The 27,579-nt window shown below is 52.1% G+C and overlaps 2 protein-coding genes and 1 long non-coding RNA gene across 10 annotated transcripts in view; 1 reads left to right on the top strand and 2 right to left on the bottom strand.

Annotated features, from left to right (window-relative positions):
- The window catches only part of Kif19 (kinesin family member 19), a 25,009-nt gene extending 5,920 nt beyond the window's left edge, over window positions 1-19,089 (bottom strand). For 3 of the 6 annotated variants that reach the window (XM_076935515.1, XM_076935513.1, XM_076935516.1), the window contains exons 1-9: window positions 18,878-19,088; window positions 17,090-17,170; window positions 6,282-6,392; window positions 5,485-5,572; window positions 5,059-5,195; window positions 3,870-3,995; window positions 3,353-3,547; window positions 2,753-2,899; window positions 1,714-1,836 (exon numbers count right to left, since the gene is read on the bottom strand). In XM_076935515.1, the coding sequence (XP_076791630.1) occupies window positions 1,714-1,836; window positions 2,753-2,899; window positions 3,353-3,547; window positions 3,870-3,995; window positions 5,059-5,195; window positions 5,485-5,572; window positions 6,282-6,392; window positions 17,090-17,170; window positions 18,878-18,916 (1,047 nt within the window). In that variant the 5' untranslated portion in view covers window positions 18,917-19,088. Of the gene's footprint in view, window positions 1-1,713; window positions 1,837-2,752; window positions 2,900-3,352; window positions 3,548-3,869; window positions 3,996-5,058; window positions 5,196-5,484; window positions 5,573-6,281; window positions 6,393-17,089; window positions 17,171-18,877 lie in introns of all 6 variants that reach the window. The other 3 variants (XM_076935517.1, XM_076935514.1, XM_034507218.2) reach the window with 2 other exon arrangements.
- A 56-nt stretch (window positions 19,090-19,145) lies between these two features.
- LOC143442618 (uncharacterized) lies at window positions 19,146-25,343 on the top strand. Of its 3 annotated transcripts, none has more exons than XR_013110931.1 (4): window positions 19,146-19,596; window positions 22,124-22,212; window positions 23,860-23,956; window positions 24,192-25,343. It is a non-coding gene; the product is annotated as an uncharacterized LOC143442618 (long non-coding RNA). The 3 variants fall into 3 exon arrangements; XR_013110929.1 differs by having other exon boundaries at window positions 23,863-23,956; XR_013110930.1 differs by having other exon boundaries at window positions 19,146-19,579; window positions 23,863-23,956.
- Window positions 25,344-26,208: 865 nt separating this feature from the next.
- The window catches only part of Dnai2 (dynein axonemal intermediate chain 2), a 30,856-nt gene continuing 29,485 nt past the window's right edge, over window positions 26,209-27,579 (bottom strand). The window contains exon 13 of the mRNA XM_034506916.2: window positions 26,209-27,013. Within this exon, the coding sequence (XP_034362807.1) occupies window positions 26,867-27,013 (147 nt within the window). The 3' untranslated portion in view covers window positions 26,209-26,866. The remainder of the gene's footprint in view (window positions 27,014-27,579) is intronic.

Below are 27,579 nucleotides of genomic sequence, written 5' to 3' on the forward strand. Positions count from 1 at the left end.
ATGAAGGGGTACAGTCACCCCAGGAGCCAGGCCTCCCTTTCTCTTTCTTCCACCTCCCCTCTAAAAAAATATTTATTTTATTTGTACGGGTATTTTGCTTCCGTGTGAGTGTGTGTGTGTGAGCATGCACGCCCTGTGCATGTCTGGTGCCATGGACCCCTGGAACTTGAGTTATAGACAGTTGTAAGCTGCCATGTAGTTGCAGGGAATTGAACCCACGTCCTCTGGAAGAACAGCCAGTGCTTCTAACTGCTGAGCCATCTCTCCAGCCCCTCTCATTCTTTCCCTTTGCCAGTTCTTTTCAACAACAGCAATGGTCTCCTTGTCTCCATCCTCACAGCCCCTGCCACATCTGTGTGCCTCTGTTAGATTTAAATCCTAAAGTTCCGCCCCCACTTACTGGCTCCCTGTTTCCTACAGAACCAATCTCGTCACCTGGTATTGAGGTCTTGCTACTCAGATTCTTTTCTTTTTGGATTTTATCTTTTATTTTTATTTTATGTGTATGCGTGTATGTGTGTGTCTGTGTAGGAATATGTACCTATAACTGTGGGTGCCAGAAGAAGATGTAAGATACTCTGGAGCTGGAGTTACAGTCCATTGTGTGCCTGGTATGGGTGCTGGGATCTGAGCTCAGGTCCTCTGGAGGAGCATCAAGTCCTCTGAATCATTAACCATCATTCTAGCCCCATTATTTTTCCCTCTGTTTGGACTCTGTTTCAGTATGAGTGTCCTGTTTTAGTTAGGCAAGTCTCCTGGTCTCCCCATACCCACAACAGACAGCTCATCTTTTCCTGGCTTGCCTTAGCTCCTACAGTTGGCATCAATTAAATACTGATCTACTTTTAAAAAAAAAAAAAAAAAAAAAAAAGGGTCTCATGAGGCCCAGGATAGCCTTGAACTCATTGTGTAACCAAGGATGACCTTGATCTCCTAATTCCCTTGCCTCTGCCTCCGAATGTTGGGCTGCAGTGTTCACTACCATATCGATATCGGAATAAGCTGCTTCTGGCTAACTAGTCACGATCATGTGGCCAGTCCCCACGAAGATCCCGGAGGCTGGATGGCAATGTTGGGGGAGTTGTGGGTATTGAAAGGAGGCTCAGTAACACCTCTTCAAAGTTAGCTAGTCTCCCCTCCATAGCAGCACAGGCTAAGACTTACTTTCCTACCAGAGAACATGAGTTCGACCATGAACTTGGAAACCTGGCGGAATCAGTGCTCCAGTCTCTGCCCTATCCTCCACTAGCTGTGACATCACTTTATGTCCTTAAGGTTCACCATCCTAAACTGTATGGTAGGGAGGCTGTAACTCCTGCCTGGTTCTGAGGTCAGATGAGACAGCGTATTACAGTTCAGGGTGGCACTGGGTGTGACAACCTTTGATTGTCACTGTGGTGATGAGACGCTTTAGACATACAGAGGACTGGGTAAACCTCTGAAGAGGAAGTAACAGGGTAACAGGAGAAGGATGGAGTGGCGGGGGTCGGGGGGGGGGCGAACTTGGAGCAAGAGGCAGAAGAGAGGCTTTTGTTGCCAAGGGCTCCAGGCAGGCAGGCACCGGCTGGGAATACAGGGAAAGGGCTTGGAGTGGATGTTGGCCTGGGTAACGAGGTCACTGTTGGAAGAGTGGAGCAGCTGGCAGGGATTTTCTCAGGACCTCAAATCTCAGTCCAGGAGGGTGTGTCTAGGGGGTAGTCCAAGGGCCCTCACCCGAGTCCTAATATTCTTGGCTCGGCCGGCGTAGGTCAGAGTGTTCCGGGACTCTTCAAAGGCAGTGCTCGCTGGACTGATGTGGGCGATCATCACGGTGCGGCTGTTCCCCCCTAGTGAGTCCTGGTGGGGGGATGGGAGCTGGCTAGCTGGAGGATACCCTCCCCAGAGGTTCTCCAAGGCTGTTTACCATATTCTGGGTGCACACACATATAAACACATGCACACACACATGCGTGCACACATGCATTCATGTACACATGCCACACACATGCATGCATACATGCATACACACATGTACACACCATACACACACAGGCATGTACACATGCACACTCTCATACAACATAAACACGTATATACAATGGTGGTCATTTCCATATAAACCCACTTCCCTGGCTTGTGGATACAGTCTTCATGGCAGGCTGATACAGACTTTCTGCTGGGGGGGGGGGGATGTCTTGTTTTCAGTGTTTACAAAGTGTAAGCATACAGGGAGTCTGTGCCTCAGTTTCCTTATCTGTATCTGTAACCTTCCTAACTCACAGAGATACTGGGAGACTTTAGGGTTGGGGAGAACCCCTTGAACCCAGCAAAGTCTGGGCTTCCATGGATCCCATGTCTACAACTGAAGGCCACGGGTGGCTCTGTCATGAGTAATTGGCTCCAAAGAGCAGCTCCAGAGGCCACAAGGCTGACCATCACAAAGCCCCAAATCTGGGTGACTCTTGATTCTCTCTGCCTGACTCACAGCTCCGGAAAGAGGTCCTGACACAGCCCGTGTTCATTTTTCTCTACCTGCGCTTTGCTTAGAGGTGCCAGAAACACCGAGAACATCTGCTTGCAACCACATTTCAGATGTACGGTAAATGGATTCGTTTAGCTTAAGGTTGTCTCAGCTATTGCATGAAGCATACCCGATACATAATGAACCAGGTGATTCATCTGAAATCCAAGTGGGGATAGCTGGGCTTTGTCTGGGTGTGGCCTGGCAGGCCTGCTCTTAACACCAGTGCCCAGGGCTAGCTTGTTCTGGTACCTTCAGAAGCCGGGTGAGCTTGCTGTCCCGATAGTTGATATACTTGTTGCCGCCTTTGTCACTCAGCGCGTTGATGCAGTTGCCCAGGGCCAGCAGAGAGCGATTGATGTGGGCTCCCTCCTTCATGCGCTGCCCCCGGTTCTGTGTCTGGGGAGATAGCAAGGGGTATGACTATAGCCCAGGAGAGTAACCTGCCGAAGCCTCATTCAGTCACCCAACAATACCCCAGTGATCCTGGTTATAGATCATGGTCTCTTCTGAAGTCCCTGAAGGCAGAGGTGGCATGGCATGGAGGCAGGCTTTGCTGTGCCCTCTCCACAGCCTCTCTTCCCTGAGCAGCATGTCTCTTCGAGATGTCAGGCTCATTGCTCAGCCCTTCGCTCTGGGGACTCCACTGATCACCGCCACCCCCACCCCACCCACACATCCACGAGACATCCTCCCTTCCCAACTGCCCTATCAAGTCATCCTCTCCCTGAGCTCCCTCCTCCTCTGAAAGCTGGCCTTAACTGAAGGGCCATCACCCCTGCACACCTTTCTACCCCACCCCTTCCCTCTGGGAAGCCATCTCTCCATTGTGCCCCCCTGAGCAGGCCTTACCTGGGAGGCACGCTCGGAGCCAGCCAGGTCAATCATGAACAGGCGGCCCTGCCGCACCTCCTGGAGGATGTTCTTGACCCGGCTGCGCTGGCGTACAGCCACCTGGAGCACCGCATGGGAGCGGGAGGATGTCTGGTTGGCAGCTGTGGGCTCTTGTGTCCTCTGCCGGTTCCCCTTCATCAGCAGCTGCATGATCTGGGAACGGGAGACAGAAATGACAGGTGAGGACCCTGCAGAGAGGAGCCTGGGCTTGGTGGGTTAGGTCCAGCCTATTAGTCTCCCAGGGTGGGCTAAGGGGCCTGGGCAGTTCTGTGCAAGCATGTTTCTCTGTAAATGGAGGGGCTGTAAGCCCTGACTCTGTACTAGGACGAGTATGCTAAGGAATGATGGGAGATGTGATCTCTTGCCACCACTCAGGGTATCTGTGTTCCAGTGGCACCCTGGCCTTGGTCCCTTGTCCTGCTCCTTCATAGTGATCGTCCTGCCCATGGTCCCTAGCCAGTAGCTGGAGACTTGCCTCCTTGGCATTGATGGTGGACACTTCGGTGATTCCAGCCACCTGGATCACCCCCTTGGAGTCTTCCCTCAGCTCCAGGTACCCCAGGGCCGGGTTCAGTAGGTCCCGGATCATCTCATTGTAGATCTGATGGGACAGTGAGAAAGGAGGAGGGAGATGAGAGATAAGAGGTCCAGGCCTGGAGCAGTCGAGCTGTCCCCTCCTCCCTAAAAAAAGGAAGGACCACATGCTTCTGTTTACTGGACCCCAGGCCCTGTGAGAGAAGTCCTAACCCCAGGGAAGCACTTCCTTTGTGGGATGTTAGAGGCTTCGAAGCCCATGTTGCAGGAGGCTTCAGAATCATCTGAAGCTCCCTCAGCAGAGACGCCAGTCCTGGGCTGAACACATGGACCTGATCTAATGCAGGACCCTTGGCCAGAAGAGGGCGCTCAGATTGTTGCTAGGCAACCTTCAGGCTCCTGCTATTATGCTGTGGGTCGTTCCCCCCTGCCCCCACCCCCTGCTTCCACTCCCTCCCCCAGATGGCTTTAAAACAAGCCCAGCTGGCTGAGTCAAGACCTGCTTGCTGCTACCCTCGCTACTCTTACTGAGACATCACCCTGGAGATAATCAGCTCCCAGAGGAGCCAGATGGAGGCTGGCCAGCTGTCTTAGATAAGCCGCGGCTCACCTCTGACCTCTCAGCCTATAAAGTCCAAAATGGGAAGATGTTTACTTAAGGAATGGCCTCAAAGGGGAGGAGCTTTCAAAGGATGATACCTAAACTGTCAAACTGCTTGCTCACTGCCCAGGCTACTGTGATGTGTGATGTGCAATACCACATCAGAGCCACAGGTCTGTGGTTTGGTGGTTTTTGTTTGTTTTGTGTTTTGTGTTTTGTTTTGTTTTTTTGGTTTTTTTCGAGACAGGGTTTCTCTGTATAGTCCTGGCTGTCCTGGAACTCACTCTGTAGACCAGGCTGGCCTCGAACTCAGAAATCCGCCTGCCTCTGCCTCCCAAGTGCTGGGATTATAGGCGTGGGCCACCATGTTTGGCTCTCAAGTCTCAATTTTTATTATATGGGGCTAATGCTATGTGTGTGGGTTGTGGCACAGCCATGCCAAACACCCCAGGAACTGCCAGTGACTGGCTCTAGGGAGGTGGACCACCCTATCTTATGTGCCTCCTATCCAAGCCCGGTGGGGACTTGCCTCCAGGTAGGACATGGACACCTCATATTCCATGTCATTGCTGGTCTCCTCGATGGCTCGGAACAGGTCATTGAGGGTCCGAACATAGATGCCTGGCTCGTGGTCAGTGCCCAGCATGGTGTAGGTCTTTCCGCAGCCTGAGCAGGACAGACTGGTGGTGAGCAGGGCAAGGGCAAGGGTGAAGTCTTATCGGGGAAAGTTTTCTGACAGCCCTGAGCTGTCCTTGAGGCTGTTCCCTCCCAGATGGCTGAGGAATGGGGTCTTTAGGGGAGAAGGGTCCTGGGTGAGGCAAGGTTTGGATCATCCCCTCTGTCCCTGACCATCCTCGGACCAGGCTGGTTCACTGATGAAGAATGAAAGGCTTGGTTCCCCGGGGAGACAAGGAAGGTGCTGCAGTTCTTGCCTACCTCTGGGCTTCCCCCTCACCTGTAGGGCCATAGGCAAACACAGTGGCATTGTACCCTGAGATGACACCCTCAATGAGGCTCTTGGTGGTGGCCTGATACACCATCTCCTGCAGGGAAGAAGGAAGGGACTCAGAGGTCTGAGACACAGCAGGACAAGACACCAGTGCCCACAGGCGGGTTCTCGAAGTAAACAGATGGAGCCCTAAGCCAGAGGTAAGAGGGTATGGAAAGTGGAGGAAGGTAGTCTCTGCTTACACTCCTGGGGGGGGGGGGGACACCAGCCTGCAAAGAGGACTCAGGACACCTGAGACGCCTCCTCTATAGCTGGCTCCCCCACCACACTCCTGCTCTAAGGGTGCAGTCAGCTAATGGGCACATCTGAACATCCAGAAGATAGGCAAGATGGAATCCCTAGAAGGGTGTCGGGTTTTCTTGTGTCTGCCCACGCCCTGCCCTCCCCACACCAGATGGGCTTCACCGTTCTTCTTTTCCCGACCTGTATAAGCCAGCTGTGGGGTGTCTCACAGGACTGCTCTATACAAAGTGAGATTTAAGTGCTAACTAACCAAGTGTATTTCTGCAGAAAGCCTGCTGTGTGGCCCTACAGGCAAGCAGTCACGTGACGTCAGGCCATGCAGAAGAACAGGTGGGAGGTATTTCTGGTAAACTGTTCACCCCTTCACAAATGGGCAAAGTTCCAGGAAGTGGGTGCTTGAGCCTTGTCCCCTGAGAACTGTCCTTGCAGAGTGATGTATGGAGAGTTTTTTTGGTTTTTTTTTTTTTCCCATGTGTTTCCAGACCACATTCTCCCCTCACCTGGGTGGCAGTGAAGTCAAAGGCCACGTCAAAGAGATATGACTTCTCCCGGGACCGGTGTGCCCGCAGAATGTCATCAGGGTCCTCCATCGGGTCCATGAGAACCACCATCTGCAAATGTCCCCGAGAGGGGAGACCACTGTCACCTGGAGTTCCTACAGCCTGCAGACCTCTCCCAGCACTGTCTGCTCTCTGAGCTTCAGGTCTGGGTGCTTGGGAGAGAAAACCTCTCTGACTATGAGAGACTACCCCCTGGAGACGGTACCATCCCAAGACAGCAAAGCACACTGTGTGTGGGGTAGTGGTGGGGTAACATCTACAGTGAACCCCGGATCTAAGGCCTCTTCCCCTAACTACAGTACCATCCCCATGCTGTCTTTCCTGGAGGAGGGACTGCAACATTGCTGGTTGTCATAACACATCTTTTGTGACAAGATCCAGTTTGCCTTCTCCACCTCTGTCTCCACCACAGCCTCGCTTCATCTCGGTTCAGTAATGGTAAAGTGTGGGCTCCCGCCTGACAGATGGGGAATTTTGAGCTAAACCCTAGCCCATGAAAAGACATAACTCAGAACCCAGAACCTGACCCCAAACCAGAAGGCTCTTAACTGGGTCTCTGCACCTCCGTGGACCTCAAGACCCTGCCTGACCCTCCCTCCATGCCCAGCTTCTAGTCCGCTGAAGAACAAGGCAGGCAGAGAGCCACTGACAGTTGGGTGACTCATGTGAAGAAAGCAGGTGGGCTTGGGTCACTCCTACATGAAACTTAAAATAACTGCATCCCTAGCCAAGACCTGGGGTTAGAGAGTCTGCAGGACCCTAGGCTGGCATTCCACACCTGTAGGGTGGGGTCAGCTCTGTGCATGTGTGCACACACATACTTTAAGGTGTGGAATGGGCTGGTTGGATCCCTCCCCTGTTTTAAGAATTCTCGCTGAGCCCACTCCATTCTGCCTAGGTCCCTGTAAGCTGAGCTTTGCCAAGGGCTCTGAGCAGGAACACAGAGCAAGTGGCTGGGTACTTGCTGGGTTCCTTGTCTAGGGTAGGATACGAGATGGGAAACATCAGAAAACACTCAGCTACTCCTGGAGCAGGGGGTCTGAGTTTCGGAGAGGACCAAGGGACACAAGGGATGCGGGACACAAGGGATGCACTTTGAATCCTAGCCCGGACTCTCATTAGCAGAGTAGTAGCCTCATCTCTCCACGGGGACCTGCCTGAGCCTCAGTCTCCTCCCCGGAGGAGGAAATGGTGCTGTAATCTCCCCCAGGGCTATGAAGGGCCCACAGATCAGTGTGTGACTCGGGCTGAGTCTCAGAGATCCTCTTTCAAGGCGCCATGAAGAGGGAGGGTGTGCATGGAGGCAGGGGAGGGGACTTCACTAACTGCCCTCACCCAAGACCCTGCTATCAAATACAGCATGGCAAAACCGAAACAGACAGAAGGCAGGCAGGATGGCAACATCAGTGGCTCCCTTGCACAATATAGGTGTCCCTGAGAGGCGTAGTTCCCTAGACACCAGGATCTGCCAGACAGCCAGGGGAAATAAGCTGTCCCATGATCCTTACCTAATGAGGGGGGACTGCTCCCAGGGGCCAGATGGTGGCCTTAAGAGTCCATTCATCTTCTACCAAGGAGGGGAAGGACAAGGAGGGCAGAGGGGAATCTTCACTTCCAGTGCATGCTGCCATTCACTCCTGGGACACACTAACTTTGGATCTTGGGGCACACTAACAAGCACTGTTTCTTTGTTCTCTTTTCTTTTCCTTCAAGACAGGGTCTTGCTCTGTATCCCCCGTTAGCTTTGAGCTTAGGGCAATCCTCCTCCCTCAGCCTCTTGCATGCATCAACACACCCAGCCAATACCAGATCTTTACTGGGCCCTTCAACATGGCTTTCTCATTATTACTTCTCAGACAGGGCCTAGCATCTAGCTTCTTGGAAATGGCAGAGCCAGAGTTAGAGATTCTGGCCACTTGGTTCTCAGGCTGGTACCTTCTCACCCTCTGAACCCTCCCTAACACCCCCTGCTCCCTCTCTTGCCACAGAGGCTTGTGGGGTGCTTTAACCATTTGTATGATCTGAGTAGCCCCACCCCAAGCCCCCACCCACCACCGTTCACATTGGCCCTGTGTGCTCACTTGGCCCTAGGGAATAGATGCAGTACATGTACTTAAACTGAGTCCTCACAGAGAACCAAGGAAGGCAGAGAAAGCAGTTGTGCCCCAACTTCACCGCTCCCCGCCCCCCATCAGCAGGAGAGCCAGGCTATTCCTTGTGAATAGGCCAAACACGGAGAACCACCCACAGGCATCAATTCACAGAGGTTTGTGAAGGTGAGACAGCAGGACAACAGCTTACAACTGAACTCAGGAGCTTAGGAGGTCCTCAGTGGGTGCCTTTGAATCCCCAACGCAGGCATGAAGATTTAGGAGGACCAGGACCTTGGGATTCTGGGAAGATTCCTCTCCACATTTCATGTCTGTCCTAGGATCAACGCCTTCCCTTCTCCCACCGAATACTTGAAGCAGGCCTGCACCTAGGCTTTCTGCATCCACCTAACCTCAGATTGCAGCAGGACCCCCTTGGTGGTCCTCCAGGGGTGGGTAACTCCTCAGGAGGCAGAAGTTTTTGTCAGTCAGATGGGGCTTCAGGTAAACTGGCTAGAAGGAAGGTTCACTGACAAGCTGGGTGCTGAGCAATGGGCCTGTTCAGGGAAAGGCCACCAACTGTGTACCCTCCCCCCAAAGGCTAGCAGCCACTGTGATCCCTAGCTCTGCTCCCTAGGAGGACACCTGTCCTTAGTCACTGGCCCCTCCTCAAGGCATCAGCCCGAAAGCCCTCCAAGCCTTCCACAGGGTTTGATCCTTATCCCAGGCTATCAGCAGTCAGAGCCCGCTCAGATTTCAGACCTAGATGAAGACAAAACCTGGCTCCGAGGGCCCTGGCATGGGTTCCTGAGGGCTGCACCAGGAGCAGGGCCAGTTAGAACGACTCTCATTTTAATTACTGGGGTTCCTGTGGACAAGGAGACTCAAGGGGCTCTGGTGAGCAGGGTAAACAACATGTATTGTCGTCCACTCTAACAGATGGCCTTTATATGACTTTCAGGCATTGCCAAGTCCACCTGGACACCCAGATTCTTTGATGACCAAATGTTCCCGGATCAAAAGACTGTTATCCCACCTGCCACCATCCCACTTAATGAGGGCTTTGTCTGGGATCCATCTGTCAGGACCCCAAAATATCAGTGTTGTCTCTGACTGTCACAGCACACAAGGAAGCCCTTGTGCCCCTTGACCAGGTGAACCATAGCTGAGCCAGAAAGGATTGGGAAGGGAGCCTGGGCTGCCACGGAGAGTAGCCTGGGGTGCTCAGGCCAGGGCAATTCATCTATGAAGCACCTACAATGTGCTCCAAACATGGGAAAGGCCTTAGAGAAATAGAAAAATGAGGCCTGGTGTTCTGCCTTCTGACACACTCAGATTCATAACCAGGAGAGAGCTGGTGTTTAGAGGAGAGATCCCCAAGTCCAGCCCTGCTGGGACAGGAAGGCAATCTGGAAGAAGAGATGACATTGGTACGATATCTTCAAGGTTGAACAGGAGGCAGCCAAGAGAGGTGGGGTAGAAAAAGACTCAAGAGAAAAACATGAGCAAGGCCAGGAGGAAAAAGGCTTTAGGACCCTCTGAATGTCACCCTGGCTGGTGGTGACCTATGTCCAAGGACATTTACTGAATCAGGCTGCCTTTGGAGGCAGTTTGGGATGTTCCAGGAACTAGACTGACTCTCTCTCTCTCTCTCTCTCTCTCTCTCTCTCTCCCTCTCTTCATTTCAAGATAGGTTTCTCTATGTAGTACGTGGTGACCTATGTCCAAGGACATTTACTGAATCAGGCTGCCTTTGGAAGCAGTTTGGGATGTTCCAGGAACTAGACTGACTCTCTCTCTCTCTCTCTCTCTCTCTCTCTCTCTCTCTCTCTCTCTCTCTCTCCCTCTCTTCATTTCAAGATAGGTTTCTCTATGTAGTACTGAGGAACTCACTATGTAGATCAGGATGGCCTCAAACACAAGAGATCTATGCCTCTTCCTCCCGAATGCTGGGATTAAAGGCATGTGCCACCATGCTGGGCTGGCATCTCATTTAGCCCAGGCTGGTCTCAAACTCATTATGTAGCCGAAGCCGACCTTTGTTTCTGAGTGCTGAGATTATTGGAGTGTGTTGCCACACCCAGTTTTATACAGTGCTGGGGAACTCAGAGCTTCATGCATGACAGACAAGCACTCTACCAACTGAGCTGCAGCCCCAGCCTGACACAAATCTGCTGTCTTAAGGGCCCATCTCACTCTTACTTAAGTAACTACATCCATGAGTACGTATGTCTAAAAGAGCCCTTGTTTAGGGTCCTGGGATTAGGACTCCAACATAATTTGGGGTGGAGATGGGAGACACAATTAAGCCCTGAGTAGGTGGGCATTTGCTCCAGACAACTATCTCAACAGTCGCTCACCGGAAGCAGCAGGGATGAGCGGGCTGAGGGTGAGGAGTCCGGGTCCCCGAACCAAACCACTCTGTATCTAACCAGTGCCCTGTGCGAAGAGCAGTTTTATGTAGTGTGCATCTCCTCCCCAGCCCAGCCATGATGAACACCTCCTAATCATAAAGTGCCAGAGAGCCAAACCGATGGTTCACACTGTGGGATTTACCAAGGAGGCAGAGTCAGGAGGACCACAGCAAGTTCGAAGCCAGCCTGCTCTAGGCAGGGCGACACTGGCTGAAACAAACAACGATGCCAGGAAAAGCGGAGCCCAGTGTACTTATAATGCCACCAAAGCCCAGCCAGCTGCTGAGGGCACAGTTACATCTGGCTGATGTTCCAGTCAGGACCTCATCTGACTACTGGACTCTAGGGACCCTGAGGCTCAGGGTGGCGGGAGGCATGACCTAGAGGTTGTGTAATGTGGTGTCTGTCTCTCAGGGAATCTGCTGAGTCCTTTGTCACAGGCCCCCAAGGCGTGCTGCTTGTAAACCACACATTCCCCAGGTGCTGCTCAGAGTCACATAAAATCTCTGGAGCGGTGGGGCCACACGTCCGCATTAAGAAGTACTCCTTGTACCCACTCGTCTACTAAGTGTAGGCATCCCTGGATATTTGTAGCATTGTGCACAAGATCCCCAAACTCAGAAACAATTCAAACGCCCGTGATACGTCTATATTCTAAAATATTACTTGGCCAAGAAAAGCAGTGACGTTCTGATACAAGCTACATAATTCATAATAATATTCATGAACCTTGAGGTGTACTGAGGAAATAATAAAGCCGGATGTGAAGGACCACAGAGAGAGTAGGGTCCAATCACATGGGCATACCAATGGGATAGAGAGATGGAACACAGATTGGTGGTTGCCTGGGGGATATGGTTAAGCTCGGACTATCCCCCTCGTCATATCCCACTATGCTCTGCTCTTGGAACAATGAGGCCTAGGAATGGTCCAGAAAGCCTCACACCCTGCTGTGCCCTAGGCTGCAAGCAGGCTAACTCCCGCTGCACCTGTGGCATCTGTTACCTTATACCGCATTTTCTTTCACAATGGCTGCCTTGCCCTGTCTGTAATCCTCTCCATAGCTCTCTATGTGGAACAGGAACTTACTCTTCAGTTTCTCTAACAGGGAACAGAGGCCCAGGGGGTCATTAGCAGCCCTGAGGCACCCAGCCAGGGCATGCCAGGGCTGGGCCTCTGGTCCACCCTTGTAACCATTCTGCCGCATGTCATCCCCCTGCCTTGAACGTCCTTCCCTCACTCGTCCTTGCCTTCCTGAAGGCCTCCTGGAGAGCCAGCCCTTGTGTGGCTCCACCGGGCCCCATAGACAGACAGTTGGACAAGTGCTAATTATGGGATTATGCGTATAACTGCTTGGTTTAAATCCTGCAGATAAACACAGCTGGGAGGAGGCTTTGGGAGGGGTGAGTGGGAGGAGGCCATTGTTCGCCCTGAGCTCCACCCCTCCCTGGGATACTTTCCAGGCCCCTTCTGGTTTCTTGGTTCTTTCAAAGGGTCTGCTTTGGGATCCATCTCATCCCAGCTGCTGTTAAGGCAGGAGATCCTACCCCACCCCTCCAGGTGGTGACCACTGGGAAGCAGCCACAGGGGACTGCAGGGAGCTCTGGTAGAGATTTCGATGTGGCAGCAGGCAGGGGTTTACTTATCCCAGAGGCCAGAGGCCACACCACAGGGCAGCCTTTGAGAGAAGTAACTCCCATGCCCGATTCCTGTAGGTGGGTGCTGTGTTTCTACATTGTATACAGATCCTCTGATAAAGACTCTTCTGACAGGCATGAAGATCACTGTCCTGAACTGAACAAGGGCTCTGTGACCCTAGGTCCCTGGAAGCCATCAGAACTAGCCCCTTGACAAATCCAAGACCCACTTCAATGTTCCCAGAATCTAGACATACATCATACATTGACTTGCGCTTGTTCCCTCTCTCTCTCTCTCTCTCTCTCTCTCTCTCTCTCTCTCTCTCTCTTATACACACACACACACACACACACACACACACACACACACACACATGCAATCTCTCTTTCTCCCTCCCTCCCTCCATCATTTTAATTAAATGAGACAGGGTCTCATCATGTAGCCCAGGCTGGGCTCACACTTGCTATGTAGCCAAGAATGACCTTGAACTTCTGATCCTCCTGCCTCTACCTCTTAAGTGGCAGGAGTACAGTCTGCGCCACCATGTCCAGTTTCTGTGGTGATGGGGATTAAATCTAGGACTTAGTGTAATCTAGGAAAGCAGTCTAACAACTTAGCTGTAGCCCTGGACTCACACTGGCCTCTTGGTGCTTAGGAACTCCGCCTGTTGGTCTGCCTTTTTCTGCTAAACCTCACTGCCACTGGCTGCCAAGCTCCTGATGTCCCCAGAAGGATGCTGCTCAGTCCTAAGGCAAGCTTGGGACTCCTCATAGTGACTAAAGTCAGTGAATAACTAAGTACCCTCCCCCTCTCTTAACTTAGGACCCACTGACAGGTGGGCCATGGCCGTACTACTATCTGCCAATGACCAATGAACTGGCTGAGCTCCTGGGAAGGGTTCCAGGCCACACTGATAGCCTAGGATTACCTTACTTTGATAGGACACCCGCAGAGGAACCCACTCAACTCTGAGGAGAGACAGGAAACAAGAGACAGGACCTACCACCCAAGGCCCTAGTGAGTTGGCTTGGTGAGCTCCTCAGAGGGGCCAAGACACAGAGGCCATGAGAGCCCCAGCTCCAGAGAAATGGGAAGCAGGTAATCACTCTACTGACCTCTTCTTCAGAAGGGGCAGGGCGTTTCGTTGACTACATGGGCCTAGCCATATTACCGCTGCCATATGCCACCTGGGCTAGCCCCACTGCCCAGCCATCATGCCCTATGACTTCAGAGAAGAGAAAAGAAGAGAGACAACTGGCCTGACTGAGCCACATCCCTTAGCCTTCCTCTGGGCCAGGCATCCCTGGAGAGGAAGAGATGAACGGCAGAGTTCTGGGAGAGGGCCAGGACTAGGAGACTGATTAGAACAGGAGGCAAGGAAGTCTCTCCGCCATATTGGTTCTTGGGTTCCCGTGTCCTAAACACCCAGTTGCCAGGGCCTATGTGCCAAGAGACAGCTCACTTGGGCTGTCATCTGGGCTTTGTTGTAGTCACTCCCAGGCAGCAGTGAGAGGGGCTAGGCCAGGTCCTCCTATACAAGCCCAGTTTGGAAGCCACCGAGGAGCTAAGGGCAGTGTGTGTGTGGGGGGTGGGGGGGGGGGGAGACAGTGTGAAGAGCCCTGTGGCTATAATGCTTAGACAGCCCTCTCAGAGTCTCTGCTGACAAAGGAGCAGCCTGTTGGGCTGGCCCAGCTCTGGCCTGGTGGGAGGTGTAGCAAGCTGGGGTAGGCCAGAGCCAGGCTGGGAGACACTCTCTTTGCCCTCATGAACAGAAAGAACCAGTGTCTGACAGGCGTGGGTCCTGAACAGGGGCTGTTTCTATCACTTCATGTTGATCAACCCCCAAGGTGGCCCGGAGCCAGGAGCAGCTGAGAGAGCCACCATTGTCCCAAACTGTGAATCTGATATCCCTGGAAGAAGAATAGGGAGTGGCCTTGTCTAGAAGGAGGTTTTTCCTCCTAAGGGCTCTGACTCTTCTAGCTGGCCCCTCTCAGCAACCAACAGCAGCTCTGAGGACGCTCCTTCTCTGAAGAGCTCTTCCTGTGCACCAGGCACTGAGCAGGCACAAGCAAAGACTTTCCAAAGAAGACCTCTGATGGGGCTAGAAAGATGGGCCAGCTGGTGGAGCTGATAGTCTCAGTTTGATCCCAGAGAACCACAACAAGAGAATCAATGCCCCCCAAACATGCACCAAGACATGTGTGTGTGTGTGTCTGTGTGTGTCTGTGTGTGTGTGTCTGTGTGTGTGTATATGTATTTCAGTTGTAGAGTGTATGGCTAGCACACACACACACACACACACACACACACACACACACACACACACACAAACGACACCTCAGATTGAATATCCAATATTTCCTCGCCCAGAATAACGGTGCACACCTACAATTTAAGCACCTGGGAGGGAAAGGCATGGAGATCAGGCCATTTCTGACTACATAGTAAGTTCAAGGCCAGTCTGGGTTATATGAGACCCTGCCTCAAACAAACAGCATCAAAACTCAGAAACCATGGAGTAAGAAGACAGTGGGCTGTGTTCCTTACTTAAAGACGAGGCTCCTACACTGTCTCCATACATTCTCTGCTCCTGATCACCATGTGGGGTTCTTCCAGACACCTCCATTTTCCCCAAGGGCTTTGAGGAAAGGGACAAAAGGAAGCAGCCTTAAGCACCTGGCCCAGGGGCAGTGTCTGTCCACAGCTTTCTCAGCTCTGTAGCTTCCACTCCATGCTTCCTGACCCAGGAGCCTATCCCACCGCATAGCCAGTGAGCCCCTGACACTCAGAGTAGCCAGCAGCACAGCTCTGAAGCACAGGGAGGGTCACCCAAAACAAGCATTGTGGCCATGTTGACAAAGGTTTGGGTCCTACCTGTATCACCTCACCTCACCTCACCTCACCTCACCTCACCTCACCTCACCTCACCTCACACTTCTTCCCTCTCTCCTTGAGCCACACTAGCTTTTTTCTCAGTGATGCAGTTGCACTGTGGCCCCATCTCAAGGGCTTTGTACACAGCAAGTCCTGGTTGCAATTTTTCCTCTTGAATATCTCCCTAAAGATCTCTTTTTCTCTCCTTCTTCTTCTTCTTCTTCTTCTTCTTCTTCTTCTTCTTCTTCTTCTTCTTCTTCTTCTTCTTCTTCTTCTTCTTCTTTTTCTTCTTCTTCTTTCTCCTTCTCCTCCTCCTCCTCCTCCTCTTCTTCTTCCTCCTCCTCTTCCTCCTCCTCCTCCTCCTTCCTTCTCCTTCCTTTTCTCCTTCTCCTTCTCCTTCCTTTTCTCCTTCTCCTTCCTTCTCCTCCTTCTCCTTCTCCTCCTACAGAGGTTCTCTGTGTAGCCCTGGCTGTCCTGGATCTCACTCCATAGACCAGGCTGGTCTCAGACTCAGAAATCCACCTGCCTCTGCTTCCAGAGTGCTGGGATTAAAGGTGTGCACCACCACCACCTGGCAAGAGCTTATCTTTATAATCTACCCCAGTGCCAGTTAGGACAGGGTCTCAGTTTGAAGCCCAGGAAAGCACAGGATTCCTGATCCTCCAGCCTCAGCCACATGAGCACTGGATGACAGATGTGTGCCATCGTATCCAGGTTCACCCCTCTCTCTCATTTCCCCTCATTTTTTCTTATATGTTTGTATGTATGTTTGCATGTATGTGTACATGTGGAACCCTAACGTCCATGTTAAAAGTCATCCTGAATTGCTCTGCAACCTCTCTGATCACTCTCCCACCGTGCGCATTGAGGTAGGGTCTCTCAATCAAACCCAGAGCTCATGGATGTGATTACTCTCCTCAGCTAGCTCACTCTGAGAGTTCCCAGTCTCTGTCTTCCAAAACTGGAGTTACAGGTGGGCCAATACACCCACAAACTTTTTATAGCCTTTTATGGGGGTTCTGGAGATCCATACCCCAGTCCTCACACCCGCAAAGCAAGTGTTTTAACCCCCGAGATATCTCCCCAATCTTTCGTCACCATCTCTTAAGGGAGTCTAGGTCCAAGACCCTTATTCACTCTCTGAACAACAGACTCTTTTTTTCCAGCCCTTCTAGGCCGTGCATTCTTATATCTGTTTTAATTTTTTGATCAATGCCTTGTCTTCTCACCCCACAGTAAACTCCAGCAACAGAGGGAGCATGTGGCTTTTCATATTGGAGGTTTTTCTAATTTTTAACACAGCTCCCAGCATGCTCTAGGTTTGTTATGAATAATTATTATTTCAGATGCCTTCTCTCACTCTGCTGACGTGAAGACCAAGAGAGTAGACAGTGAATAGCTTTGCCAAACGTGCCTGTTCTAGAGGTGGTTTCTGCTAGACCCAGCTAAATGTGTGCCCTGTGGAGAGCAGGCATAGATGGGAAAGTTTACAGCATGTGGACCAAAATATATTTTATGGTCTGGGCCCACCCAGGCTCCAAAAGCTCGTGGCTTTCCTTGAGCTGATCTAGGAAGTCTTCCCGAGAGAAGAGAGCCTCTTGGTGATGCTGTGGATAGCCCACCCAGAGGCTGTCATGGTGAGACACAGAGCTCTCCATGTCCAGCCAGGTGTGTATGCCAAGCAAGCTGAGCCAATCTCCATCCTGCAGCTCCTAGCTGCAGCCCCAAGTACCTGCTCGTCCACCTTGTGAGCGATGAGGGTGGCTCCCTCCTCCAACTCAGCCACGCTGATGGGCCGGACCCTAAGTGCCACCTGGGAAGAAGACCAGAGCCCTGGGTTAATAGGAGCACACTTGGCTATGGAGGGAGGGATGAGAAGGTCTTTGAATTCCTTCCCCAACAGGCTTGTGTTCTCCTGCATCCAACCGTCTCCATCTCCTTGGTCCTGAAACACAATGTGGTTCTAGGACATTGCCTTAGCCAAAGGGCAGCCGGTCCACAGGGTGTTTGGCTGAGTCTGAGTGTCTCTTTTCAAAAGCTTGTATACCTCAGGGGGAGCCCCAGGGGGAAAACTGTCTCTACAGGCTACATCAGTCACACGCCCACGTTAAACACTTGCCACTCCCTTGGGCTGAAATCCGGAGCCTTGAGGACCAGAGCCACCTGTCTGCATCTGAGAGTGAGGAGATGCTGGGAAGGGTGGTGGAGTGTGGAAGGAATGGTCTGGAAATGAGGATGGGACACGGATCTTCCCCCTTGTCCTTCCAACTACTGGCTGCATCCTAACACTCCCAGGAAGTGTCACCAAGGGCTTCTCTGCTCTGCTGTTTGTTTCCTGGCCACTGAGAGATAGTGGGTCTCCACCCTCAATGTGTGTCTCCCTCCCACCAAAAACCAAACAAACAAACAAACAAAAAACTGAAAAAACAAACAAACCAAAAACAAAACAAAACAAAACAAAAAAACACCCAGAGTCAGGGAATGGGGAGAATTTCTTCTGTTGAACAAAGGGAGGTGCCTGCTGGATACTGAGTGGACCTAAAGGACCCTCAGTTCCTTTCATCCACACAGCCTGTCAGATTGTCTTTATCAGCCTCCTGGCTGCACCTTCTTGGTGAGAGGAGGACCTTTTTCCCTGCTCTAATGACAATGAGTATTCTTGGAGCAAACTCTTTCAAAGAGGCCATTCTCATGCCAGAGAGGGTGCCACAGAGTCTGGAACTGGCTCCTCGGGCTGAGTCCAAGCTTCCCTTTGCAGAAGCAGGTTCCCCGAGTTGAGGCAGGGATGCTCTGCCAGCTGACCACCGTCTGCTGGGGCTGAAGGGTCACTTCCACAGATCAAAGGTTAAAGCTAGGGGCTGGGAGACAGAGAGGGGAGAGATCTCCACCTATCCCACAACCTGAGGAGCACCAAGACTTCTTGTGGCTCCAGTCTCCACCGCTGATAGTCAAGAATCTATCTTTGGTCTCTACCTACCTTTACTCCCTCCCATATGTCCATTCATCGAGGGCCAGGAGACCCTGGGACTATCCAGGTGGCTTCTAGCATTTCTCTGAAGTATCTGGAGTCCTGATTTGGACAGAGCCTGCAGTACAGTCCATAACTAACTGCTCCAGACTTGGTGCTGGCTCCCCCTGTTTTTTTTTTTTGGGGGGGGTGGACTTTTGTTTTTCTATCTGTGGTTCCATATCCCTTTAAAGCAAGACCTGGCCCTCTGGTTCACTAGAGAATCCCAGCTTCCTTCTCAGGCAATAGCCTGAGCTAGACCTCTCTTGGGTCTTGACCTCTGAGTCTTGGCCCAAAGAAGGTTGAACTTGGGTGGAGGGTGGGAGGGAGTGGGATGCTAACTTCCCAGCCTCAGGAAGTGCCACCATCCCTTCTGGCCAACTAGAACTTGGGCAGTTGTTCTGCACAGTCCCAGACTCCCATCTCTTGCTCTCAGTGGTCATTGTGTTTGAGGCTGTCAAGTTTCAGGTTTGGTGAAGGGAAACCAAGCAGGAGCTTGGTAAGGGGTCTCACCATGAGTTGCTGGTCCTTTGAGTCGCCGCTGTCCTTCATGATTGCCGTAGGTAGAGAGCCTCAGGCCGCGACAGCTGGCATGGCCGAGACGCACCTCCACTGTGGTCACCTCCTCGGGTCGCTCTTCCGCCTCCGCTGCCTGACAACCCGAAACCAACAACGCGCCTGCCGCCCGAGCGCTGACCAGGAGGCGGGGCCAGGAGGGCTCGGCCGGCTCCGCCCCGCCCCCTGTGCCCCCCCGCCCCCTGTGCTCGCTCCGCCCCCTGCGCTCGGCCCCCTGAACTTGGGTGAGCCGGACGCCTCCACCTAGGATGCCCCCCGGCCCTCTTGCGCTACTGTTGCAGCTACTGCTGCTGGTCCTGAGGATTTCTGTCAGTACGAGTGGCCCCCGGTCTGAGCGTCCCGAACTCCTCCTGGCCCGGCGGCGTCCGTTTGGTGGCCCCTCCGCACACACCCGTGCCCAGGCTCGCGGCTTCTGGCTGTGTCTTCTCGCTCCCGACACCCGCCTGGCACGTGGCTAGCTGGGCAGAAGCAACCTTGCCTGCGGCCATGATCTTCCGCTGCTGGCCCGGCTGTTATTGGGCGTCTCCAGGGCGCGCCCAGCAGCCTCAAGTTTCCAAGAGAGATGTGGGCATCGCCGCGGTGGAGGCCAGTGCCTAGGGTGTGGGTTGCTGCACTCATTGTCCAGAGGAAGGAAGTGAGGTAGAGGGAGTGAGAGGGTGGGTAAAAAGTTGGCCCTGCACCCTTTGGCACCTGGCTTAGTAGGGTGTGTCTTATGAAAAAGTTCCCCCGATGTAGGCAGACTAGCAAACCAAGCCCGAGGTCAAAATGGATGGAGCTGGCCTGCCTGCCAGAGTACCACACAGGAGAGTCCACCTGTCCCCTCAGGTTGCATTTGGCCTGGGTTAGTTATAGATGTGGCTCACCACAAAATCATAAGCTTACATCAAATAATCTGAGGGTCCACTAGATGGCTTGTCCTGTAAGGGAGCTTGCTGTTAAGTCTTAACTACCTGAGTTCAATTCCTGAGACTCACATGGTGGAAAGACCAGATCTGACACTCAAATGTTTCCTCTGATCTCCACATGGACACCCTAATACATGTGCATAATATATAAATGTATTTTTTAAAATATGAATCGGGGGGGGGGATGCTGGAGAGACAGCTCAGGAGGTAAGACCACAATACTACTTTGGCAGAGGACTGAGTTCAGTTCCCAGCACTGACATCAGGCAGCTCACAACTGCCACACACTAGCACCAGTGAAACACACACACACACACACACACACACACACACACACACACACACCATTAAAAGTAACTTTTTATGACAAATTTCTTGACATTTTTTTTTCTCAAGGCAGGTTTTTTTCTGTGTAGGCTGGCTGTCCTGAAAGACCAGGCTGGCTTCCGACTCAGAGATCCCCCTGGCTCTATCTCCCAAGTGTTGGGATTAAAGGCATGTGCTACGGCCATCTGGCTTTTTTGTTTTGTTTTGTTTTTCTGGGTTGGGATGAATTTCTTGAAATTTAAAAAAAAAACTGTATTGTACAATTCTCCATTGTGAACTTTGCAGATGACATCACTTTGCAATGTCAAAAGGCTGGACAGGCGGCCAGGTGGCCAGGTGGAACAATGGATAAACAGTTGCAATTTCCATTCTTGGTAACAGTAACAACAATTATACACTCAGGGAGCCCAGTGGAAATTTTCCTTGTCTCAGGAGGCCTGGGCAAAACAGGATTCTAGTCCTACCTCTGCCTTAAACCTGCCTAGCTGCTGAGAGCCTGGTTTTCCTGTCCTGTCTGCCTGTCTCCTGGATGGTGTTAGAACTCTTTCTGAATGTGGCGATCTGTCCTTTGCACCATCTGTCCCCACTGAAGCAGAGAGCCCAGAGCTCTTGCAAAGAAAGACCAGAGAAGGAGACTCCATGTGGTTGGAATCCAGGAAAGAAGCTGGAAAAGCAAGTACCCAGTACCCACATCCCTTAGGGCTGTCTCAGACACCTGGTGGCTCCCCAGAGGTAGAGCACAATGTCAGCCTGTGCCTTGGGACTGGTTTCCTGGGCTTCCCCCAGGAGCTGGTGTTAGGCATAGTTATTAATAAACAGCAGCAGGAAGCAGCTGGCAGCCCTGAGTTTGATGAGTATATAAACCAAGCTAAGCTTGGAAACCAAAGTGTCCTGCAGGGGGTCCCAACTCTCTGAGGCTGGCCAGTTTGCAAATGGACCATACTGCAAAGAGAACGGGCCATGAGTTCAAGAGGGTTTCCTGCCTGTTCGTTTTATTTTGAGATGGGGATTGAGACGTTAGCCAAGGCTGGTCTCAAACTCACAACCCTCCTGTCTCAACTTCCCAGCCGATACAATTGTAGATGTATGCCAGTACTTTCCACCCTGATGGCATTTTAGACGTTTGAATTGACTCTTTGCATCAGTCAAGAATGTCTCTGGCCAATTGGCTTGGACTTTGGCTAGCTTTCTTTTTTTTTTTTTTTTTTTTTTTTTCTTTCTTTCTTTTTTAGTTATTATTCTACATACATAAACCTCACAGAAGCCAGCCTGTCTTGACTGATGGGTAAAAATAAGCATCTTTGGAGGCAAGTGTGGCTGTGTATATCTGTAATCCCAGCACTTGGGAAGCTGAGGTAGGAGGATTGTGGTGAATCTGAAGCCAATCTGGCTTATAGGGAAATCTAGTCTCAAAACGAATAACCTCAAAACTAGAGGTCCTTGTCCAATTGATGTGGAAACCCATCTTGAGTCCATGTCTCTCTCATTCTCTTCCACTTGACTTTGGGGTTATATTAGTTATTTCTTGGTTGTTATGACAAAATCCCTGATGAAACTTAAGGAAGAGTTTATTTTGGCTCACAGTTTGGGAATACAGTCCAATGGCAGACAAGACATAGCGGCAGGAACAAGAGGCAGCAATTATGTCCACAGTCAGGAAGAGGAGGAGGAGGAAGACAGAAGAAGAGGGAAGGGGACGAGGTGGCAAAGGAAATGTGGAATGTAGTTCACTTTATCCTTGTTTGGTCCTGGATTCAACCCTTAAGGATGGAGCTGTCTATGGTCATGGTGCACCTCCTTGCTTGGAGATGGTGCTGTCTACGGTCACGGTGGCTCCTCCTTGCTCTGTTAAACCTTTCTAGAAACATCTTCCAACTCAGAGGTGGGTACCCATGCTGATTCTGTTGCTAAACTCATCTCACTGGTCACTATTCTCTTTCTTCCCCTCCAGTGGTTGTGGATGAAGCTCATGAAAACGCCCCTCCTGTTTTTCATGAGAGTTGTCAACTTGGAAATGCTGAGAAGCCACAGGTATCAAAGGTCAGTCACCATCCGCCCACTTGAGCTCAGTCTTCCTGGGTTTATTGAAATCTTCACCCACTTACTTACAAGGCCTGCCTTTGGTGATGGGAAAGTCTCCATTGCTGGCGTACAATTACATGTGTACACAGGTGGACAGGCACATGTGTGCAGATGTGCAATGAAATATGCTATACACCTCCTGGCTGCCCACACTGCCTCTCAGGGGCTCAGCCTGTCGTCAGCTTTTCATGGAGGGCATCCGACAGCTTTTTCCTATATCTCTGAGAATCCAGGACACGTTCTTCCGTTCTCCTTATAATGCCCTGTATTATTCCTTAAAACATCACCCCAGAGGCTGGGGATGTGGCTCAGTTGCTAGAGCATGCATGAAGCCCTGGCTTCCAACCCCAGTACAGCATAAACAAGTGTATTTCTAGAACTCAAGAGGAGTTCAAGGTCATTCTCGGCTATGTAATGAGGTCAAGGCCAGCCTGGGCTATATGAGACCCTGTCTTAAAGCAAAACAAAATAAAATGCCACTCTTCCCAACTGTCTTCTGTCTGTCTGTCCCTCTCCCTCTCCCCTCTCCCCTCTCCCCTCTCCCCTCTCCCCTCTCCCCTCTCCCCTCTCCCCTCTCCCCTCTCCCCTCTCCCCTCTCCCCTCTCCCCTCTCCCCTCTCCTCCCCTCTCCCCTCTCCTCCCCTCTCCCCTCTCCTCCCCTCTCCCCTCTCCTCCCCTCTCCCCTCTCCTCCCCTCTCCCCTCTCCTCCCCTCTCCCCTCTCCTCCCCTCTCCCCTCTCCTCCCCTCTCCCCTCTCCTCCCCTCTCCCCTCTCCTCCCCTCTCCCCTCTCCTCCCCTCTCCCCTCTCCTCCCCTCTCCCCTCTCCTCCCCTCTCCCCTCTCCTCCCCTCTCCCCTCTCCTCCCCTCTCCCCTCTCCTCCCCTCTCCCCTCTCCTCCCCTCTCCCCTCTCCCCTCTCCCCTCTCCCCTCTCCCCTCTCCCCTCTCTCCTCTCAGAGCTGAGCCAAGTCAGTCAGTAAACCCCAGACTTGGATTTATCTGTGCCCCACCTGTAAGCTCCCTGTCATCCTTGGCTCCCAGCTCAGTCTCAGCTCACCCACAGGTTCCAGCACTCTCAGATGCTTCCTTCCTCTTACCTTGGATGGGCGTGACTATCTAACCCCGGGAGCTCATTAGCAGCCGTCCACTGCTTCAGCCTGTGGTCATTCATTCCATCAAGCCCAGGAACCACTTCATTTGGTTAAAATTGCAGGGTGACAAGGGCTTCCCTCAGCACCCTGCTCTGAGGCTCCAGCACCCAGTGGCCTCCTAGATGAAATGATCGGCAGCTTGTCCTGGTACCCACAGGGTGCAGAAATGGTATGTCAGGTTAAGTGGCATAGGATGGGGGCATACAACTGTGCTGGCACAGGCATGCAACCACCTTCCGCGCAGTTTACTGTGGCTTGGCACTTCACACCTAGCCTGGTGTTGGCATTTCCAGGCCCTCTTTTGACCCCTGTGGGCACCAGGCATGCACAAGGTACGTGTATCCATAGGCAACAACACTCATGCCGTAAAATAAAAACAACAAATCTTCTTGCAAAAGGGGGTGGGGGACGCAGTTCATTTAGGCTGCTGGCAACACCGATGGTCTGTGGTTTCACCAGCAGGTGTGTTAAGCTGCTGGCTCACGTTTGGATGGACCAGGAAGCAGCAGAGAGAGATGAAGGCGGGCACTCTGGGATGGTGCCACACACATTCAAGGTGGGCCTTCTCTCCGTTAAGCCTTCTTGGGACCGCCCTCATGGATGCACCCAGGAGAGGCGATTCCAAATCCAGTCAAGTTGACAGTGAAGGTTCACCATCACAGAGGGAGATAGGCGATGGGTGTCAGGTGATTGAGACCAGAGAAGGTCAATGCAGTAAACTCTGTGTGCACAGAGTTCTGCAGCCCTTGCCCAGCACCGTCTGCAGGCTCTCTTTCTTTTTCTTCCCACAGTTCATTCTGGAATGTCATGTTACCACAGAGGCACCCTCTGTACCCACAGGAAAGGATTTTCAGTCTCCAGCAGGTGGCCCACTTTTGCAAGCACAAACCAAAGGTCAACATCCCAGAAGAGTAAGAAGATGTTCTCCTGCCTTAAGTTTACAGTGGCAGAGCCCTCACAGGGATCTGTCAGTGCCCAAGTCAACCAGCAGCTTCGTTCCCCTCACCAAGCCCCAGACCACCCGTCTGATTGATTTTGCTCTCCAAATCAGGTTTCCGTGCCCTGGCTCCGCCTCAGTTTGCTTGTTTGTGTGAGACAGTCTCATGTAGCCCAGGGTAGCCTTGTGAGACAGTCTCATGTAGCCAGCCCAGGGTAGCCTTGAACTCGACGTGTAGCTGAGGATGAATGTCTGATTCTCCTGACTCTTCTGAGAGTTGGACTTGCTGGGGTGCCACCTAGTCCCCAGGTTCTACAGTACTGGGGATCCAAACCAGAGCACTGTGCTTGAGAGGCAGGCACTATCCCTGCCCCGCAAAACCAACACAAAAACTGACGTTGTAGACAAAAGACCATTCTTTGTAGCAGGGGCCTAGGATCTCAGGAACCCTGGAACACTGAGTCATGTAGCACCCGGGGCTTTCTGCTTAAAATGCCAGGAATAGTTCACTTAGCAGTTGCATTAACTCACAGTGTCCCAGATGTTGTTAGGTGTCTCAATGGGGCAAAAAGCCATCCCATGGGGAATCATACCTTTGAGAGGAGAGTCCCTGAGGGCAGCACGGGTGGTCTCTGCGACTCCTTCTGCCCTCTTACAGTGAGGACAGCCTCCTCCAGTATCCTTTGCCTCTTGCCTGGATGCAGCAGCCAGCAGGGAGCAGGGCCCCAGCTGAGCCCACCTGAGCCCAGAAGACCTTTTCCTGCAGTGTGTGATGTATGCCTGAGGATCCTGAACCATGCTGAGGGGCTCTTACTGAGACCCAGCACCTGTCACATCAAAGTCTAGCCAAATGCAGCAGCAACTGTGATCCCTCACTGCTCTGGGCAAAAGGAACAGCTGGTGCTTTCCTTCTGCAAAATAACCAAACTCTAGTGTGAGGAGGTCAGAGGTCAACTTTAGTGTCATTCCTTAGGATGACATCCATCTTATGCTTAAATGGTCTGGAGCTCACTGATCCATCCAGGCTGGCTAGGCAGTGAGTCCCGGGGATCTGCCTGTCTCCGTCTTCCTAGTGCTGGGATTACAAGTGCTTGGCACTGTGCCTGGCTTCTATGCATGGGCTCTGGGGGAACCAACCTTAGGTCTTTATGCTTGCACAGCAAGAACTGTACTGACTGAACTGGCTAGCTCTCTGCCCCCTTGTTGTTGCTGTTATTTTTGTTCTCCTTTTCTTCTTCCTCCTCCCCTTCCCTCTCTTCCTCCTCTTCCTCCTCCTCTTTCTCCTCTTCCTCCACTTCCTCCGCCTCTTTATCTTCTTCTTCCTTTTCTCCTCTTCCTCCTCCTCTTCCTCTTCTTCATCTTCCTCCTCCTCTTCCTCTTCTTTCTCTTCCTCCTTTTGAGGCTGAGTTTCTCTGTGTAGCCATGACTGTCCTAGAACTGACGTTATAGACCAGGCTGGCCTCAAGCTCACAGAGATCCACTTGCCTTTGCCTCCTCCATGCTGGGACTGGAATGCCACCATTCCTGGCAGGCACTTTAAGTCACAGAATCCATGTCACTCTGGGACTTGGAGGTGTACAAAGTTGTCTCTGAGGTGTCCTCTACAACTATCTACTACTGCATGGAGCCACGGCTTTGGGGCCCAGCCCAGTGCCTACCCAAAAAGGACTCTGTGTAGTCCCCAGCCCACATTCAACTGCCTGAAGCTCCTGTCCCTGCCCCATGCCTCCCCAGCTGTGACCAGGTAGAGCCTCCATTTTCCCATCAGTAAAAGAAGGACTTCTCAAGCACAAACGTTCCAGGAACTTTGGAAAGGTTATACAGGATCAATGAGAGGCCCTGAGCATGGCATTCACGACAAGTACCCACTGTTGTCAATCACTGATTTAATGTTACAAGAAACATAGCAATAAAAACCATGTGTGTACAGGGAGAGTCAGGTTTATCCTACCTACCTACCTACTCTCCACACTTGAAGGTGTGAGTGCACGGGGAGTTGCTTGGGAAGGTATTGTAGATGGAGACAAAAGTTCTCTTCTGATTTGCAAGTGGGTGAGGGAGGAGGAGGAGGAAGAGAAGGAGAGAGGAAGGGGGAGGGAGAGGAAAAGAAGGAGGGAGGGAGGGAGGGAGGGAGAGAGCGAGAGAGAGAAGCTTGCCCCTGTGTAGGTGCTCTGGAGGCCCCTGTGCCTCAGTTGAACCCTGGAAGCTTCTGGAAAAAGCCATTGGTAACTACTCATTGGATAACCCGTGATAAGCAGAATCTAGAGACCTAAGGCTGTGTGTGTGCCCTGAGTCTGAGTTAGCCTCGGGGTTGCAGAGGCCAGGGGAGTTAGTGCAGAGACAAGCCCTACCCCTTCCTACCCTAGAGAAGGGTGCACTTGGGGCTTGGCTCAGTGTGGGCCAGTGTCTTGTCCCTGATCTGTCTCCACTGGTAATTATTGAAGAAGGAAACTCAACTTTTCACTTTCCAGATGAGATGGTATCAAGCGGGAAGCCAGCCGTGAGCATGAAGGGTGGGCAGAGGCTGCCCTAGGTGGGCACTTCCTCTTGCTCTTCACCTGCATCTTCACCTGCGTCTTCACCTTCTTCGTCTTCACCTGTTAGGCTGCTCCCTTCTTCCTCGTCTCCAACGTTTCCTTCCACCGGTTCTGCTTCGCTTTCCACACTTTTTTTCTTCTGAAGCAGAACCAGAAATGCTGGTGAGGAGACACGCCCTCCCTGTTTCCAAGAGGTACCCTCCCCCACCCCCTAGCCCCCCCATCCCCCACCCCCACCCGCCCACCCCCGCCAAGACAATGGCAGGGAGCTGCTGGGAGCCTATAATGTCCGTTCCAAGCTGGTCTGGCATGCTTTCAGAGTCGTGGGATGGGGAAAGCAGCAAGACTCTGGGGATCTAATAGCCAGACTTCTGCCATTTTTGGAGTAAGTGACCTTGAGCCTGCTCCGTTTGGGGCACCTTGCAGCTTGAGGGGCGGGGCTTAGAGAGAAGGGTGAAGGGAGACAGTGCAGAGAGGACAACCTTTATATGGGGGTGGCCTTTCTACCTATCTTCCTTTCTTCCTTCCTTTTTTTCCTCCCTCCCTCCCTCCCTTCCTTCCTTCCTTCCTCTCTCCTCATCTCCCTCCCATTTCTTTCTTATGAGGCTGACTCTTGCAATATAACAGAGGCTGACCTCAAATTCTAGACTTTCCTCTCTGGGCGCTACACAGTGCTCAGGTTATTATAGCATGGATTACTTTTTC

The sequence above is a fragment of the Arvicanthis niloticus genome, chromosome 6, assembly GCF_011762505.2.
Source record: "Arvicanthis niloticus isolate mArvNil1 chromosome 6, mArvNil1.pat.X, whole genome shotgun sequence".
In the NCBI taxonomy this organism is placed as follows: Eukaryota; Metazoa; Chordata; class Mammalia; order Rodentia; family Muridae; genus Arvicanthis; species Arvicanthis niloticus.